This window comes from Salmo trutta, chromosome 12 (assembly GCF_901001165.1).
Source record: "Salmo trutta chromosome 12, fSalTru1.1, whole genome shotgun sequence".
In the NCBI taxonomy this organism is placed as follows: domain Eukaryota; kingdom Metazoa; phylum Chordata; class Actinopteri; order Salmoniformes; family Salmonidae; genus Salmo; species Salmo trutta.
In genome coordinates, this window is record NC_042968.1 from 48734029 (window position 1) to 48754937 (window position 20909).

Genomic DNA, 20909 nt, shown 5'->3' on the forward strand with positions numbered 1-20909 from the left:
GGTAGAGTCTAATACTCCATACAGGTAGAGTCTAATACTCCATACAGGTAGAGTCTAATACACCATACAGGTAGAGTCTAATACTCCATACAGGTAGAGTCTAATACACCATACAGGTAGAGTCTAATACTCCATACAGGTAGAGTCTAATGTAGAGTCTAATACTCCATACAGGTAGAGTCTAATGTAGAGTCTAATACTCCATACAGGTAGAGTCTAATGTAGAGTCTAATACACCAGGGATTCCAAAGGTAAATCTACAGGGAAGAATTGTCAGATGACCAGTTGTGATGGAGTTTGTTGATTGTGTTTTTTTCTTGTTATCTGTTGTCCAGTTGACAGGAACTCTCCAGTACGTAGTCAGACTTTCTACAGAGCTGGAGGCCAAGTTCCTGTCAGTGGAGAGACTACAGGAATACATCGTGGTGAGAACGTCAACACTTTCAACTCAAATACACAAATAATGTCTTACCGTCTTCATTTCCTTAAAATACACTGTTATTCTCCTGTCCAGGGTTGTGTGTCTGAGGCGTCCAGGATGCTTTCTGTTATAATCATGTTTCTGTCCAGGGTTGTGTGTCTGAAATACCCAGGATGCTTTCTGTTATAATCATGTTTCTGTCCAGGATTGTGTGTCTGAGGCATCCAGGATGTTTTCTGTTATAATCATGTTTCTGTCCAGGGTTGTGTGTCGGAAATACCCAGGATGCTTTCTGTTATAATCATGTTTCTGTCCAGGGTTGTGTGTCTGAAATACCCAGGATGCTTTCTGTTATAATCATGTTTCTGTCCAGGGTTGTGTGTCTGAGGCATCCAGGATGCTTTCTGTTATAATAATGTTTCTGTCCAGGGTTGTGTGTCTGAAATACCCAGGATGCTTTCTGTTATAATCATGTTTCTGTCCAGGGTTGTGTGTCTGAAATACCCAGGATGCTTTCTGTTATAATCATGTTTCTATCCAGGGTTGTGTGTCTGAAATACCCAGGATGCTTTCTGTTATAATCATGTTTCTGTCCAGGGTTGTGTGTCTGAGGCGTCCAGGATGCTTTCTGTTATAATCATGTTTCTGTCCAGGGTTGTGTTTCTGAGGCGTCCAGGATGCTTTCTGTTATAATCATGTTTCTGTCCAGGGTTGTGTGTCTGAGGCGTCCAGGATGCTTTCTGTTATAATCATGTTTCTGTCCAGGGTTGTGTGTCTGAAATACCCAGGATGCTTTCTGTTATAATCATGTTTCTGTCCAGGGTTGTGTGTCTGAAATACCCAGGATGTTTTCTGTTATAATCATGTTTCTGTCCAGGGTTGTGTGTCTGAGATACCCAGGATGCTTTCTGTTATAATCATGTTTCTGTCCAGGGTTGTGTGTCGGAAATACCCAGGATGCTTTCTGTTATAATCATGTTTCTGTCCAGGGTTGTGTGTCTGAAATACCCAGGATGTTTTCTGTTATAATCATGTTTCTGTCCAGGGTTGTGTGTCTGAGATACCCAGGATGCTTTCTGTTATAATCATGTTTCTGTCCAGGGTTGTGTGTCGGAAATACCCAGGATGCTTTCTGTTATAATCATGTTTCTGTCCAGGGTTGTGTGTCTGAGGCGTCCAGGATGCTTTCTGTTATAATCATGTTTCTGTCCAGGGTTGTGTGTCTGAGGCATCCAGGATGCTTTCTGTTATAATCATGTTTCTGTCCAGGGTTGTGTGTCTGAAATACCCAGGATGTTTTCTGTTATAATCATGTTTCTGTCCAGGGTTGTGTGTCTGAAATACCCAGGATGCTTTCTGTTATAATCATGTTTCTGTCCAGGGTTGTGTGTCTGAAATACCCAGGATGCTTTCTGTTATAATCATGTTTCTGTCCAGGGTTGTGTGTCTGAAATACCCAGGATGCTTTCTGTTATAATCATGTTTCTGTCCAGGGTTGTGTGTCTGAGGCGTCCAGGATGTTTTCTGTTAAAATCATGTTTCTGTCCAGGGTTGTGTGTCTGAGGCGCCCAGGAGGGTTAAAGACGCCCTCATCCCAGAAGGTTGGCCTCATAAAGGGGCCATCTCCTTTAAGGACTACACGATGAGGTACAGAGCCAACACCCCCATCGTGCTCGACGGACTACAGCTCAACATCCAGCCCAGGGAGAAGCTTGGCATCGTGGGGAGAACAGGCTCCGGTAAGGCTTCAGTCCAACACATTGTCAGAGTTTAACTTGTCTGTATTGTTTCTTTATGCCTGCTCCTGGTGGCTAACTGTATTTTACAGGCTCCGGTAAGGCATCAGTTTAGACCACCCCACTCACTGTCATAATGTTAGCATGAAACACAACAGTTAACATTGTCATTGCTATATTGTCACGTCCTGACCAGTAATAGGGGTTATTTGTATTTGTAGTTTGGTCAGGACGTGGCAGGGGGGTATTTGTTTTATGTGGTTCGGGGTGGTGGTTTGTTTAGTAGGGTATTTGATTTATGTATTCCGGGGAGGTTTTTGGGCACTGTTCTATGTTAGTGTATTTCTATGTTCTGTCTAGTCTTTTGTATTTCTATGTTTTGTTTATTGGGGTTGGACTCTCAATTGGAGGCAGGTGTTTTCTAGTTGCCTCTGATTGAGAGTCCTATATATAGGTGTGTGTTTGTTGAGTGCTTGGTGGGAGATTGTTCTGTGTATAGCCTTGTGCTTTACTAGCATGTGATTAGTCGTTGTGTTTGTTTTGGTTCTCCTTCTTGTCCGTTTATAATAAAGAAGATGAGTGCACATTTCCCCGCTGCGTTTTGGTCTGTATCCGACGACAACCGTTACATACATACAGTACATTCCGAAAGTATTCAGACCCCTTGACTTTTTCCTCACATTTTGTTACATTTTACAGCCTTATTCTAAAATGTATTAAATTGTTTTTTCCCCCCTCATCAATCTACACACAAATCTCCATAATAACTAAGCAAAAATGGGTATTTAGACATTTTTGCAAATGTATTCATGATAAAATACTGTAATATCACATAAGTATTCAGACCTTTTACTCAGTACCTTATTGAAGCACCTTTGGTAGGGATTACAGCCTTGAGTCTTCTTGGGTATGACGCTACAAGCTTGGCACACCTGTATTTGGGGAGTTTCTCCCATTCTTCTCTGCAGATCCTCTCAAGCTCTGTCAGGTTGGATGGAGCATCACTGCACAGCTATTTTCAGGTCTTTCCAGAGATATTTGATCGGGTTCAAGTCCGGGCTCTGGCTGGGCCACTCAAGGACAATCAGAGATGTGTCCCGAAGCCACTCCTGCGTTGTCTTGGCTTTGTGCTTAGTGTTGTTGTAGGAACCTTCACCCCAGTCTGAGGTCCTGAGCACTCTGGGGAGTAGGTTTCATCGAGGATCTCTCTGTACTTTGCTCCGTTCATCTCTCCTGACTAGTCACCTAGTCCCTGCCGCTAAAAAACATCCCCACAGCATGATGGCCAGCTCTAGGAAGAGTCTTGGTGGTTCCAAACTTCTTCCATTTAAGAATGATGGAGGCCACTGTGTTCTTGGGGACCTTCAATGCAGCAGAAATGTTTTGGTACCCTTCCCCAGATCTGTGCCTCGACACAATCCTGTCTTGGAGCTCTACGGACAATTCCTTCAACCTCATGGCTTGTTTTTTTGCTCTGACATGCACTGTCAACTGTGGGACCTTATATAGACAGGTGTGTGCCTTTCCAAATCATGTCCAATCAATTGAATTTACCCCAGGTGGAGTCCAATCAAGTTGTAGAAACTTGATACACCTGAGCTCAATTTTAAGTCTCATAGCAAAGGGTCTGAATACTTATTGTAAATAAGGTATTATTTGTATAATTGTTTATACATTTGCAAACATTTCTAAAAACCTGTTTTCGCTTTGTCGTTATGGGATAATGTGTGTAGATTGATTAGGGGGAAAAAACGATTTAATACATTTGAGAATAAGGCTGTAACGTAACAAAATGTCACGTCCTGACCAGTGAAAGAGGTCAGTTGCCATAGTAGTATGGTCAGGGCGTGGCGGGGGGGGGGGGGGGGGGGGGGGGGTTTGTTTTGTATGTATTTTGGGTTTTCTGTTTCTATGTGGGTTTGTTCTAGGTATCTATTTCTATGTGTTGGTTTTCATGTTCGGCCGGGTATGGTTTCCAATCAGAGGCAGGTGTCTTTCGTTGTCTCTGATTAGGAACCATACTTAGGCAGCCAGTTTTTCCTTTGGGGTTGTGGGTAGTGTTTTCCGTTTAGTTGTAAGTACCTGACGAAACTGTCGGCTGTCATTTTTGTTTAATTTGTAAAGTGTTCATTTTTGCATTAAAACTACAAGATGAACATATTCCACGCTGCACCTTGGTCTACTCATTTTGACGCCTGTGACTGAAAATGTGTAAAAAGGGAAGGGGTCTGAATACTTTCCTACTGCACTGTATGTTACTAATCGAGCCTTTAGTTAACTTGAAATAGCTAAAAAATAATATCTAACTAGTCAAGTGAATAACTGTTGTTAAAAAGTGGACAAAAGATAAGTATTTTTATTCAAGAAGTGTGTGTCAATCGTGAAGCAACATTTCGTTGTCTTTGTTTTATCTTCCTGTGTCTCTGGTGTGACCTGGATGTGACCTGGATGTGACCTGGATGTGACCTGGATGTGACCTGGATGTGACCTGGATGGGTTGTATATAACCTGGATTTACTGCATATATCCTGGATGTGTTGTATATAACCTGGATGTGTTGTATATAACCTGGATGTGTTGTATATAACCTGGATGTGTTGTATATAACCTGGATGTGTTGTATATATCCTGGATGTTTTGTATATAACCTGGATGTCTTGTATATAACCTGGATGTCTTGTATATAACCTGGATGTGTTGTATATAACCTGGATGTGTTGTATATAACCTGGATGTGTTGTATATATCCTGGATGTTTTGTATATAACCTGGATGTCTTGTATATAACCTGGATGTCTTGTATATAACCTGGATGGGTTGTATATAACCTGGATGTGTTGTATATAACCTGGATGTGTTGTATATATCCTGGATGTTTTGTATATAACCTGGATGTCTTGTATAAAACCTGGATGTCTTGTATATAACCTGGATGGGTTGTATATATCCTGGATGTGTTGTATATATCCTGGATGTGTTGTATATAACCTGGATGTGTTGTATATATCCTTGATGTGTTGTATATAACCTGGATGTCTTGTATATAACCTGGATGTCTTGTATATAACCTGGATGTATTGTATATAACCTGGATGTGTTGCATATAACCTGGATGTGTTGTATATAACCTGGATGTGTTGTATATAACCTGGATGTGTTGTATATAACCTGGCTGTTTTGTATAGAACCTGGATGTGTTGGATATAACCTGGATGTGTTGGATATAACCTGGATGTCTTGTATATAACCTGGATGTTCTGTATATATCCTGGATGTTCTGTATCTAACCTGGATGTGTTTTATATATATTGGATGTGTTGTATATATCCTGGATGTGTTGGATATAACCTGGATATTATATGTCACCCAACAGGGAAGTCTTCTTTAGGGGTAGCCCTGTTCCGTCTGGTGGAACCAGCTGCAGGGACTATCTTCATAGATGGGGTGGACACCAGCGCTATCGGCGTGGAGGACCTCCGCAGTAAACTATCAGTCATCCCCCAGGACCCCGTCCTGTTCATCGGTACAGTCAGGTAATACCACTGTCTACCATATAGACCAGGTAATATCACTGTCTACACAGTACTCTAGACACCTATAGAAACAGACTCTATAGACCAGGTAATATCACTGTCTACCACTGTCTACACAGTTCTCTAGTCACCTATAGAAACAGACTCCATAGACCAGGTAATACCACTGTCTACCATATAGACCAGGTAATACCACTGTCTACCATATAGACCAGGTAATACCACTGTCTACCACTGTCTACACAGTTCTCTAGTCACCTATAGAAACAGACTCTATAGACCAGGTAATACCACTGTCTACCACTGTCTACACAGTACACTAGTCACCTATAGAAACAGACTCCATAGACCAGGTAATACCACTGTCTACCATATAGACCAGGTAATACCACTGTCTACCATATAGACCAGGTAATACCACTGTCTACCACTGTCTACACAGTACTCTAGTCACCTGTAGAAACAGACTCCATAGACCAGGTAATATAACCACTCTGACAGCCAGTATTACTGTATCTCTACTCTGTCAGCCAGTATTACTGTATCTCTACTCTGTCAGCCAGTATTACTGTATCTCTACTCTGTCAGCCAGTATTACTGTATCTCTACTCTGTCAGCCAGTATTGCTGTATCTCTACTCTGTCAGCCAGTATTACTGTATCTCTACTCTGTCAGCCAGTATTACTGTATCTCTACTCTGTCAGCCAGTATTACTGTATCTCTACTCTGTCAGCCAGTATTACTGTATCTCTACTCTGTCAGCCAGTATTGCTGTATCTCTACTCTGTCAGCCAGTATTACTGTATCTCTACTCTGTCAGCCAGTATTACTGTATTTCTACTCTGTCAGCCAGTATTACTGTATCTCTACTCTGTCAGCCAGTATTACTGTATCTCTACTCTGTCAGCCAGTATTACTGTATCTCTACTCTGTCAGCCAGTATTACTGTATCTCTACTCTGTCAGCCAGTATTACTGTATCTCTACATGTGATTTGTTCCCCTGCTGCAGGTATAATCTGGATCCTTTCAACAGCTATAGCGATGAGGACATCTGGTCTGCTCTGGAGAAGACCTACATGAAACACACAGTATGTACAGCCTCTATGTGGACCATTACAGAAGGCATGGTTTACTGTCTGCTGGCTGACAGAGCTCAAGTGTTGACACCAGTTGAAAGTCACAGGAGTATAGATGGTGATGGTGGTGGTGATGATGATGGTGGTGATGATGGTGGTGATGGTGGTGATGGTGGTGATGGTGGTGATGGTGATGGTAGTGATGGTGGTGATGATGATGGTGGTGATGGTGATGATGGTGGTGCTGGTGGTGATGATGGTGGTGATGGTGGTGATGATGATGGTGGTGATGGTGGTAATGGTGATGCTGGTGGTGATGATGGTGGTGATGGTGGTGGTGGGGATGATGGTGATGGTGGTGCTGGTGGTGATGGTGGTGATGGTGGTGGTGGTGATGGTGATGGTGGTGGTGGTGGTGGTGATGGTGATGGTGGTGATGGTGGTGGTGGTGGTGGTGGTGGTGATGATGATGGTGGTGGTGGTGGTGGTGATGATGATGGTGGTGATGATGATGATGATGGTGGTGATGATGATAACGATGGTGATGGTGGTGATGATGATAACGATGGTGATGGTGGTGATGATGGTGGTGATGATGGTGATGGTGGTGATGATGGTGGTGGTGATGATGATGGTGGTGGTGGGGATGATGATGTTGGTGGTGGTGATGATGATGGTGGTGGGGGTGGTGATGGTGGTGGTGGTGATGATGGTGGTGGTGGTGATGATGGTGGTGGTGGGGATGATGATGGTGGTGGTGGTGGTGATGATGATAGTGGTGGTGGTGGTGATGATGGTGATGATGGTGGTGGTGGTGGTGATGATGGTGGTGGTGATGATGGTGGTGGTGGTGGTGATGATGGTGGTGGTGGTGGTGATGGTGGTGATGATGATGGTGATGATGGTGGTGGTGGTGATGATGGTGGTGATGGTGGTGATGGTGGTGATGGTGATGATGATGGTGATGGTGATGATGGTGGTGATGATGGTGGTGGTGGTGGTGATGGTGGTGGTGGTTGGGATGATGGTGATGGTGGTGATGATGATGATGGTGGTGATGGTGGTGATGGTGGTGGTGGTGATGGTGGTGGTGGTTGGGATGATGGTGATGGTGGTGATGATGATGATGGTGGTGGTGATGGTGATGGTGATGGTGATGATGGTGGTGATGATGGTGGTGGTGGTGATGTTGGTGGTTGGGATGATGATGATGATGGTGGTGGTGATGATGGTGATGATGATGGTGGTGGTGATGGTGGTGGTGATGGTGATGATGATGGTGATGATGATGGTGATGGTGGTGGTGGTGGTGGTGGTGGTGGTGGTGGTGATAATGGTGGTGGTGATGATGGTGATGATAATGGTGGTGGTGATGGTGGTGATGATGATGGTGGTGATGATGGTGGTGGTGGTCATGGTGGTGGTTGGGATGATGGTGATGATGGTGATGGGGATGATGGTGATGATGGTGATGATGGTGATGATGATGATGGTGATGATGATGGTGATGGTGATGATGGTGATGGTGATGATGGTTTTGATGATGGCAACAATTGTGCCGATGATGACCATCACTATCATGATGATAGCAACATTGCCACGTCCCTCTGTGTGTCTCAGATCTCCAGTCTCCCTGAGAAGCTGCAGTCTGAGGTGGTGGAGAACGGGGAGAACTTCTCTGTAGGAGAGAGACAGCTGATGTGTATGGCCAGAGCACTGTTACGGAACTCCAAGGTCAGCCCACAGAAACATCTCCTTTTACAGCGACGTAGAATATACATACAGCTAGTCATACTGTATTCCAGGAAAATATATTTTACAGTACATACAGCCAGTCATACCGTATTCCAGGAAAAATTTATTTTACAGTACATACAGCTAGTCATACTGTATTCCAGGAAAAATGTATTTTACAGTACATACAGCCAGTCATACCGTATTCCAGGAAAAATTTATTTTACAGTACATACAGCTAGTCATACCGTATTCCAGGAAAAATGTATTTTACAGTACATACAGCTAGTCATACTGTATTCCAGGAACATGTATTTTACAGTACATACAGCTAGTCATACTGTATTCCAGGAAAATGTATTTTACAGTACATACAGCTAGTCATACTGTATTCCAGGAAAAATGTATTTTACAGTACATACAGCTAGTCATACCGTATTCCAGGAAAAGGTATTTTACAGTCCTGAAATTACCAGGTATTTACTACCTAATTGACATTAATAAATTGCAATTTGACATAGTTACCTAGCCTCGATTTCCAAGCTTCTTCCAGACCTGGAAGGATGGCATTGCGAGACTACACAGCTGGTAACCTAATAACCTTAATGAAAGTTATTAGTCTGGTCTCTCCTCCGTCTTTCTCAGATCATCTTGTTGGACGAAGCGACAGCGTCGATCGACTCGGAGACAGACTCTCTCATCCAGCACACCATCAGAGACGTCTTCCAGGACTGTACCATGCTTACTATTGCTCACCGCATTAACACTGTCCTGGAGTCAGACCGTATACTGGTCATGGACGCCGGAAAGGTAGGCTATACACACGGACACAGACAGGAAGACACAGACACAGACAGGAAGACACATACACAGACAGGAAGACACAGACAGGAAGACACCATGAACACAGACAGGAAGACACAGACACAGACAGGAAGACACAGACACAGACAGGAAGACACAGACACAGACAGGAAGACACAGACACACAGACAGGAAGACACAGACACAGACAGGAAGACACCACGAACACAGACAGGAAGACAGACACACAGACAGGAAGACACAGACACAGACAGGAAGACACGAACACAGACAGGAAGACACAGACACAGACAGGAAGACAGACAGGAAGACACGGACACAGACAGGAAGACACAGACACACAGACAGGAAGACAGACAGGAAGACACAGACACACAGACAGGAAGACACCACGAACACAGACAGGAAGACAGACACACAGACAGGAAGACACGGACACAGACAGGAAGACACCATGAACACAGACAGGAAGACACAGACACAGACAGGAAGACACAGACAGGAAGACACCATGAACACAGACAGGAAGACACGGACACAGACAGGAAGACACAGACACAGACAGGAAGACACAGACACAGACAGGAAGACACCACGAACACAGACAGGAAGACAGACACACAGACAGGAAGACACAGACACAGACAGGAAGACAGACACACAGACAGGAAGACAGACACACAGACAGGAAGACACAGACACAGACAGGAAGACACGGACACAGACAGGAAGACAGACACACAGACAGGAAGACAGACACAGACAGGAAGACAGACACAGACAGGAAGACAGACACACAGACAGGAAGACACAGACACACTAGCTAACTGGCCTGTTACAAATCAAATCAAATCAAAATCAAAATGAAATGTATTTATAAAGCCCTTCTTACATCAGCTGATGTCTCAAAGTGCTGTACAGAAACCCAGCCTAAAACCCCCAAACAGCAAGCAATGCAGGTGTAGAAGCACGGTGGCTAGGAAAACCTACCCTAGAAAGGCCAGAACCTAGGAAGAAACCTAGAGAGGAACCAGGCTATGAGGGGTGGCTAGGAAAAACTCCCCTAGAAAGGCCAGAACCTAGGAAGAAACCTAGAGAGGAACCAGGCTCTGAGGGGTGGCCAGTCCTCTTCTGGCTGTGCCGGGTGGAGATTATAACAGAACATGGCCAAGATGTTCAAATGTTCATAAATGACCAGCAGGGTCAGATAATAATAACAAACACATAACCCCACTCTGGGGGGGTTTAAGCTGATTCCAACTAAAGCATAAAACTTTAAGGATCTCTTGTTTCACACTTTTCATGAGAAGCGTTCATGTATTGGCTTCATGTTGGTTTTTTAAAAGGGGTTAAAAACAAACTAAACATTGGTGAATATTGATAGACTGAGAGGAGATATATTTATGTATAAATGAACTGGTGTGTGTGTGTGTGTGTGTGTGTGTGTGTGTGTGTGTGTGTGTGTGTGTGTGTGTGTGTGTGTGTTCTGTGCCCACCTGGCAGGCGGTTGAGTTTGACAGTCCAGAGGTCCTGATGCAGAGACCAGATTCTCAGTTTGCAGCTCTCCTGGCTGCAGCCAACACCATCAGCACATGAGCCTGGCCCAGGTCTGGTCACCCCTCCATCTGCAGTCTGGACACCCTCCATCTGTAGTCTGGACACACCCCCATCTGCAGTCTGGACACACCTCTATCTGCAGTCTGGACACACCTCTATCTGTAGTCTGGACACACCTCCATCTGCAGTCTGGACACACCTCTATCTGCAGTCTGGTCACCTCTCCATCTGCAGTCTGGTCACCCCTCTAGCTGCAGTCTGGACACCCCTCCATCTGTAGTCTGGACACACCTCCATCTGCAGTCTGGACACACCTCCATCTGCAGTCTGGACACACCTCTATCTGCAGTCTGGACACACCTCTATCTGCAGTCTGGACACCCCTCTATCTGCAGTCTGGACACCCCTCTATCTGCAGTCTGTACACACCTCCATCTGCAGTCTGGACACACCTCCATCTGTAGTCTGGACACACCTCTATCTGCAGTCTGGACACACCTCCATCTGCAGTCTGGACACGCCTCTATCTGCAGTCTGGACACACCTCTATCTGCAGTCTGGGTCCACTTCTATCTGCAGTCTGGACACCCCTCTATCTGCAGTCTGTACACACGTCCATCTGCAGTCTGGACACACCTCCATCTGTAGTCTGGACACACCTCTATCTGCAGTCTGGACACACCTCCATCTGCAGTCTGGACACACCTCTATCTGCAGTCTGGACACACCTCTATCTGCAGTCTGGACACACTTCTATCTGCAGTCTGGACACACCTCCATCTGCAGTCTGGACACCCCTCCATCTGCAGTCTGGTCACACCTCCATCTGCAGTCTGGACACCCATCCATCTGCAGTCTGGACACCCTCCATCTGCAGTCTGGACACACCTCTATCTGCAGTCTGGACACACCTCTATCTGCAGTCTGGACACACCTCTATCTGTAGTCTGGACACACCCCCATCTGAAGTCTGGACACACCCACAACCTAAGTCTCCGCCCACTACCTGTCCTTAATTGTCGGACCCCCCCACCCCAACCTGTCCTTAATTGTCGTACCCCCTACCTGTCCTTAATTGTCAGACCCCCCCACCCCCCTGTCCTTAATTGTCGTACCCCCTACCTGTCCTTAATTGTCAGCCCCCCCACCCCTCAACGCTTCCTCTGTTTTCCATGGACACGCATGAATCTGCATGTGCCTGCATGCACGCTTATCCACACAAACAAATACAAACACACACACACACGTGTGCATGCACACACACACAGACACATACACACTCAGGGAATGGTCTGTCCTGAAGCCTAGGGCATTAGCGTCATGCTAGCATTGACTGAGGAGGCTGATCAGGCAGTAACACCTTTATGAAGTGACAAAACAGCAGTAACACCTTTATGAAGTGACAAAACAGCAGTAACACCTTTATGAAGTGACAAAACAGCAGTAACACCTTTATGAAGTGACAAAACAGCAGTAGCACCTTTATGAAGTGACAAAACAGAAGTAACACCTTTATGAAGTGACAAAACAGCAGTAACACCACTATGAAGTGACAAAACAGCAGTAACACCATTATAAAGTGACAAAACAGCAGTAACACCTTTATGAAGTGACAAAACAGCAGTAACACCTTTATGAAGTGACAAAACAGCAGTAACACCATTATGAAGTGACTAAACAGCAGTAACACCATTATGAAATGACAAAACAGAAATAACACCTTTATGAAGTAACAAAACAGCAGTAACACCTTTATGAAGTGACAAAACAGCAGTAACACCTTTATGAAGTGACACAACAGCAGTAACACCTTTATGAAACGACAAAACAGCAGTAACACCTTTATGAATCGACAAAACAGCAGTAACACCTTTATGAAGTGACAAAACAGCAGTAACACCATTATGAAGTGACAAAACAGCAGTAACACCATTATGAAGTGACATAACAGCAGTAACACCATTATGAAGTGACAAAACAGCAGTAACACCTTTATGAAGTGACAAAACAGCGGTAACACCTTTATGAAGTGACAAAACAGCAGTAACACCTTTATGAAACGACAAAACAGCAGTAACACCTTTATGAAACGACAAAACAGCAGTAACACCTTTATGAAGCGACAAAACAGCAGTAACACCTTTATGAAGTGACAAAACAGCAGTAACACCATTATGAAGTAACAAAACAGAAGTAACACCTTTATGAAGTGACAAAACAGCAGTAACACCTTTATGACGTAACAAAACAGCAGTAACACCATTATGAAATGACAAAACAGCGGTAACACCTTTATGAAGTGACAAAACAGCAGTAACACCATTATGAAGTGACAAAACAGCGGTAACACCTTTATGAAGTGACAAAACAGCAGTAACACAATTATGAAATGACAAAACAGCGGTAACACCTTTATGAAGCGACAAAACAGCAGTAACACCTTTATGAAGTGACAAAACAGCGGTAACACCATTATGAAGTAACAAAACAGAAGTAACACCTTTATGAAGTGACAAAACAGCGGTAACACCTTTATGACGTAAACAAACAGCAGTAACACCATTATGAAATGACAAAACAGCGGTAACACCTTTATGAAGTGACAAAACAGCAGTAACACCATTATGAAGTGACAAAACAGCAGTAACACCATTATGAAATGACAAAACAGCGGTAACACCTTTATGAAGTGACAAAACAGCAGTAACACCATTATGAAGTGACAAAACAGCAGTAACACCATTATGAAGTGACAAAACAGCAGTAACACCATTATGAAGTGACAAAACAGCAGTAACACCATTATGAAATGACAAAACAGCAGTAACCTTTATATGATTCACAGCACTCTGTCTTTTATATGATTCACAGCACTCTGTCTTTTATATGATTCCCAGAACTGTCTTTTATATGATTCACAGCACTTTGTATTTTATATGATTCCCAGCACTGTCTTTTATATGATTCACAGAACTGTCTTTTATATGATTCCCAGAACTGTCTTTTATATGATTCCCAGAACTGTCTTTTATATGATTCACAGCACTTTGTATTTTATATGATTCACAGAACTGTCTTTTATATGATTCCCAGCGGTGTAAACAGGCAGTAAAGAGGATTTATTTTTGATAATCCTAGGTGAATGTTAGCCTGGGTACCCAGACCTGTTTGTGCTGTCATTCCACTCCTTGCCAACTGCTTGTCAAATCCCAATGAGTGGCAAGGATACGGAATAACAGCACAAACAGGTCTGGGTAGCCAGGCTAGGTAAAGCTAATGTCACAGTGAAATCTCATTCTCATGTCTAGACGCCCAGATTCCTGCAGAACTAATCATTCCTATTATTGTTATTATTATACATGCTGAAATTTGACATGTTACTTGACTTCATCTCCGATATTTATTTTAGTGTATATTTATTTATTTCTTTTGTCTCTGAATTTAACGTTTACGTTGAAAGTGTCAAAGATAAAATAGTGAACGCGGTAGACATGCAACAAAACATAAACCGTCTGTACATATCTATAACTGGATGGATGGTTTAAATTACAATTATAAATTACATGTATTAAATTACATTTATAAATTACATGTATTAAATTACATTTATTAAATTACATTTATTAAATTACTGGATGGATGGTTTAAATTACATTGAAAAATTACATGTATTAAATTACATTTATTAAATTACATTTATTAAATTACATTTATAAATTACATTTATTAAATTACATGTATTAAATTACATGTATTAAATTACATTTATAAATTACATATTTTAAATTACATTTATAAATTGCATGTATTAAATTACATTTATAAATTACATGTATTAAATTACATTTATTAAATTACATTTATTAAATTACTGGATGGATGGTTTAATTACATTTAAAAATGACATGTATTAAATTACATTTATTAAATTACATTTATAAATTACATTTATAAATTACATGTATTAAATTACATGTATTAAATTACATTTATTAAATTACATTTATAAATTACATTTATAAATTACATGTATTAATTTACATTTATTTAATTACATTTATAAATTACATGTATTAAATTACATTTATAAATTACATGTATTAAATTACATGTATAAATTACATGTATTAAATTACATTTATAAATTACATTTATTAAATTACTGGATGGATGGTTTAAATTACATTTAAAAATTACATGTATTTAATTACATTTATTAAATTACATTTATTAAATTACATGTATAAATTACATTTATAAATTACATTTATAAATTACATTTATTAAATTACATTTATAAATTACATTTATTAAATTACATGTATTAAATTACATGTATTAAATTACATTTATAAATTACATATTTTAAATTACATTTATAAATTACATGTATTAAATTACATTTATAAATTACATGTATTAAATTACATTTATTAAATTACATGTATTAAATTACTGGATGGATGGTTAAAATTACATTTAAAAATTACATGTATTAAATTACATTTATTAAATTACATTTATAAATTACATTTATAAATTACATTTATGAATTACATGTATTAATTTACATTTATTAAATTACATTTATAAATTGCATTTATAAATTACATTTATTAAATTACATTAATAAATTACATTTATTAAATTACTGGATGGATGGTTTAAATTACATTTAAAAATTACATGTATTAAATTACATTTATTAAATTACATTTATTAAATTACATTTATAAATTACATTTATAAATTACATGTATTAAATTACATTTATAAATTACATATTTTAAATTACATTTATAAATTACATGTATTAAAATACATTTGTAAATTACATGTATTAAATTACATTTATTAAATTACATGTATTAAATTACTGGATGGATGGTTTAAATTACATTTAAAAATTACATGTATTAAATTACATTTATTAAATTACATTTATAAATTACATTTATAAATTCCATGTATTAAATTACATTTATTAAATTACATTTATAAATTACATTTATAAATTACATTTATTAAATTACATTTATAAATTACATGTATTAAATTACATTTATATATTACATGTATTAAATTACATTTATAAATTACATTTATTAAATTACATTTATAAATGACATTTATTAAATTACATGTATTAAATTACATTTATTAAATTACATGTATTAAATTACATGTATTAAATTACATGTATAAATTACATGTATTAAATTACATGTATAAATTACATGTATTATATCTCATGGGATTGTTTGGGGATGAGTCTGAGAATATGTAACTCTTCCATCTAATACCCATAGTGCTATACGTTTGATTGTTATTTCATTACAATATCCAAAATACCTGTTATAATTCAGCTGTATTACCTCAATAAAGGACAACTCAAACTTGGACAGCCTAATATTTTAACTTGGAACAACGAACAAACTACATTCAGTAGAAAACTAGAGGTGACCTGATTCTACAGAGCTGGTGTCAGAATACTAGAGATGACCTGATTCTACGGAGCTGGTGTCAGAATACTAGAGATGACCTGATTCTACAGAGCTGGTGTCAGAATACTAGAGGTGACCTGATTCTACAGAGCTGGTGTCAGAATACTAGAGGTGACCTGATTCTACAGAGCTGGTGTCAGAGTACTAGAGGTGACCTGATTCTACAGAGCTGGTGTCAGAATACTAGAGGTGACCTGATTCTACAGAGCTGGTGTCAGAACAATAGAGGTGACCTGATTCTACAGAGCTGGCTTTTGTATAAACCTTCGTACTGTGAGGGATAAAGTGGACTGGCGGTTCTGAGGGATAAAGTAGCCTGGCGGTTCTGAGGGATATAGTGGACCGGCGGTTCTGAGACATAAAGTGGACTGGCGGTTCTGAACGCTGGTCATCAACAGTTTGCAGTAGTGCACCTCTGCACTGTCATGCAATGTTTATGACAGACCTGTGTGGCTCAGCTGGTAACATTGTGGTGCCAGCAAAACCAAGGTTTTCATTTCAATTCTTGCATGGATTACATTACACACACAATCAATGTATTCTCTCACTGTACTGTAAATCCCTTTTGATATAAGCATTTCACAAGTAATGTAGACAGCATAGCTGATTCTAGTTACTGTCCCAAATGGCACCCCATAGAGCTCGGGTTATAAGTAGTACACTATAGGGTGCCATTTGGGACTGTTCTCATAGTGTCCTGTTATACTGTAACTGCCTGAAGTTTCACCTATTGGCCACCAGGGGTCAGCGCCTCCCTTCCATCTACTGTAGTGTGTTGCAATAGGATTGCATCATGTTCAGATGCCAAGTGATGAAACATCCTGTAAAGTGTTGCTGTATTGAAGTGTAAACACAGCATGGTGGTTAGAGAAGAGAGAAGAGTTGTACCAGGAACTCTATTGAGTTCAGCATCACGTTCTAGGATCAGCCACACCTGGAAACTCTATTCAGTTCAGCATCACGTTCTAGGATCAGCCACACTTGGAAACTCTATTGAGTTCAGCATCACGTTCTAGGATCAGCCACACCTGGGAACTCTATTCAGTTCAGCATCACGTTCTAGGATCAGCCACACCTGGGAACTCTATTGAGTTCAGCATCACGTTCTAGGATCAGCCACACCTGGGAACTCTATTCAGTTCAGCATCACATTCTAGGATCAGCCACACCTGGAAACTCTATTCAGTTCAGCATCACGTTCTAGGATCAGCCACACCTGGGAACTCTATTGAGTTCAGCATCACGTTCTAGGATCAGCCACACCTGGGAACTCTATTCAGTTCAGCATCACATTCTAGGATCAGCCACACCTGGAAACTCTATTCAGTTCAGCATCACGTTCTAGGATCAGCCACACCTGGGAACTCTATTCAGTTCAGCATCACATTCTAGGATCAGCCACACCTGGGAACTCTTCTATTCAGTCCAGCATCACGTTCTAGGATCAGCCACACCTGGGAACTCTATTGAGTTCAGCATCACGTTCTAGGATCAGCCACACCTGGGAACTCTTCTATTCAGTCCAGCATCACGTTCTAGGATCAGCCACACCTGGGAACTCTATTGAGTTCAGCATCATGTTCTAGGATCAGCCACACCTGGGAACTCTTCTATTCAGTCCAGCATCACGTTCTAGGATCAGCCACACCTGGGAACTCTATTGAGTTCAGCATCACGTTCTAGGATCAGCCACACCTGGGAACTCTTCTATTCAGTCCAGCATCACGTTCTAGGATCAGCCACACCTGGGAACTCTATTCAGTTCAGCATCACATTCTAGGATCAGCCACACTTGGAAACTCTTCTATTCAGTTCAGCATCACATTCTAGGATGAGCCACACTTGGAAACTCTTCTATTCAGTTCAGCATCACATTCTAGGATCAGCCACACTTGGAAACTCTTCTATTGAGTTCAGCATCACATTCTAGGATCAGCCACACCTGGGAACTCTTCTGTTCAGTTCAGCATCACATTCTAGGATCAGCCACACCTGGGAACTCTTCCATTCAGTCCAGCATCACGTTCTGGCATCAGCCACACTTGGAAACTCTATTCAGTTCAGCATCACATTCTAGGATCAGCCACACCTGGGAACTCTTCCATTCAGTCCAGCATCACGTTCTGGCATCAGCCACACCTGGGAACTCTATTGAGTTCAGCATCACATTCTAGGATCAGCCACACCTGGGAACTCTTCTATTCAGTTCAGCATCACATTCTAGGATCAGCCACACTTGTAAACTCCCCCATGTCATCTATATAGTGATCTGTAAACAGGCTCCTCGATGTCTGTAGTCCTCCAGTCCTCCAAGAGGTCCCTGTCCAGGAAGACTTTGAGGCTGAAGAGGCTGAAGAGCAGGAGGACCATTTTAAACAGTTCATGATTTAGATATTGGTACTGTTGCAACTCTCATTTCTCTACGGCCTCACAAATAAACAACAACAACAAAAAACTCTTTAGAAAGTTGACATCCAACATTTACACACATTAGACACGGTTTTAAACAACAATAACCTTTTAAAAACAGCTTCAAAACCAATACTCACAGATCCTGATGTAAAAAAACTATTTTTTAAAAAACAAATTTACTATTTCCTTCTTATTTCTATTAACAGAGCCAAGACAAACGTGTGATTTCTAGCGCCAGAGCTGTTTTAAAAACCCCTTGTTGGGCTAAAACTAATTCAACTTTCATAAAACACTCTGCCTGTCAGCTCTGTGGGCTGGTAGGACTGTAAATCACTGATCAACAGGAGTCTCTTGTTCTCAGCTGTGTGTTACAGTTGGCCTGCAGAGAGTCTTTCCAAACATCCTCTGGAAAGGAAAATACCTCAGCATTGTATCCCTGTGTCCCAAATGGCACCCTATTCCCTATATAGTGGTACTACTATAGACCAGAGCCCTATTCCCTATATAGTGGTACTACTATAGACCAGAGCCCTATTCCCTATATAGTGGTGCTACTATAGACCAGAGCCCTATTCCCTATATAGTGGTACTACTATAGACCAGAGCCCTATTCCCTATATAGTGGTACTACTATAGACCAGAGCCCTATTCCCTATATAGTGGTACTACTATAGACCAGGGCCCTATTCCCTATATAGTGGTACTACTATAGACCAGAGTCCTATTCCCTATATAGTACACTACTATAGACCAGAGCCCTATTTCCTATATAGTGGTACTACTATAGAGCAGAGCCCTATTCCCTATATAGTGGTACTACTATAGACCAGAGCCCTATTCCCTATAAAGTACACTACTATAGACCAGAGCCCTATTCCCTATATAGTACACTACTATAGACCAGAGCCCTATTCCCTATATAGTGGTACTACTATAGACCAGAGCCCTATTCCCTATATAGTGCACTACTTTAACCAGAGCCCTATTCCCTATATAGTACACTACTATAGACCAGAGCCCTATTCCCTATATAGTGGTACTACTATAGACCAGAGCCCTATTCCCTATATAGTGGTACTACTATAGACCAGAGCCCTATTCCCTATATAGTTCACAACTTTAACCAGAGCCCTATTCACTGGAGGAGCATCACACTGGAGGAGCATCGCACTGGAGGAGCATCGCACTGGAGGAGCATCGCACTGGAGGAGCATCACACTAGAGGAGCATCGCACTGGAGGAGCATCACACTGGAGTGGAGGAGCATCACACTGGAGGAGCATCACACTGGAGGAGCATCGCACTGGAGGAGCATCACACTGGAGTGGAGGAGCATCACACTGGAGGAACATCAGACTGGAGGAGCATGACACTGGAGGAGCATGACACTGGAGGAGCATCGCACTGGAGGAGCATCGCACTGGAGGAGCATCACACTGGAGTGGAGGAGCATCACACTGGAGGAGCATGACACTGGAGGAGCATCGCAATGGAGGAGCATCGCACTGGAGGAGCATCACACTGGAGTGGAGGAGCATCACACTGGAGGAGCATCACACTGGAGGAACATCACACTGGAGTGGAGGAGCATCACACTGGAGGAGCATCACACTGGAAGAGCATCACACTGGAGGAGCATCGCACTGGAGGAGCATCACACTGGAGTGGAGGAGCATCACACTGGAGGAGCATCACACTGGAGGAGCATCACACTGGAGGAACATCACACTGGAGGAACATCACACTGGAGGAGCATCACACTGGAGGAGCGTCACACTGGAGGAGCATCACATCACGCTGGAGGAGCATCACACTGGAGTGGAGGAGCATCACACTGGAGGAGCATCACACTGGAGGAGCATCACACTGGAGGAGCATCGCACTGGAGGAGCATCGCACTGGAGGAGCATCACACTGGAGGAACATCACACTGGAGGAGCATCACACTGGAGGAGCGTCACACTGGAGGAGCATCGCACTGGAGGAGCATCGCACTGGAGGAGCATCGCACTGGAGGAACATCACACTGGAGGAGCATCACACTGGAGGAGCATCACACTGGAGGGACATGACAGCCCCTCTGTCCAATCCCCAGTCCAAATCTCAACTC

At 41.8% G+C, this 20909-nt stretch overlaps 1 protein-coding gene across 5 annotated transcripts in view; it reads left to right on the forward strand.

Moving 5' to 3' along the window:
• LOC115203710 (multidrug resistance-associated protein 9) overlaps positions 1–12894 on the forward strand; it is a 72453-nt gene extending 59559 nt beyond the window's left edge. For 3 of the 5 annotated variants that reach the window (XM_029768628.1, XM_029768630.1, XM_029768629.1), the window contains 7 exons: positions 336–425; positions 1971–2160; positions 5531–5690; positions 6701–6779; positions 8388–8501; positions 9147–9311; positions 10830–12894. In XM_029768628.1, the coding sequence (XP_029624488.1) occupies positions 336–425; positions 1971–2160; positions 5531–5690; positions 6701–6779; positions 8388–8501; positions 9147–9311; positions 10830–10922 (891 nt within the window). In that variant the 3' untranslated portion in view covers positions 10923–12894. The other 2 variants (XM_029768631.1, XM_029768633.1) reach the window with 2 other exon arrangements.
• Positions 12895–20909: the final 8015 nt, after the last annotated feature.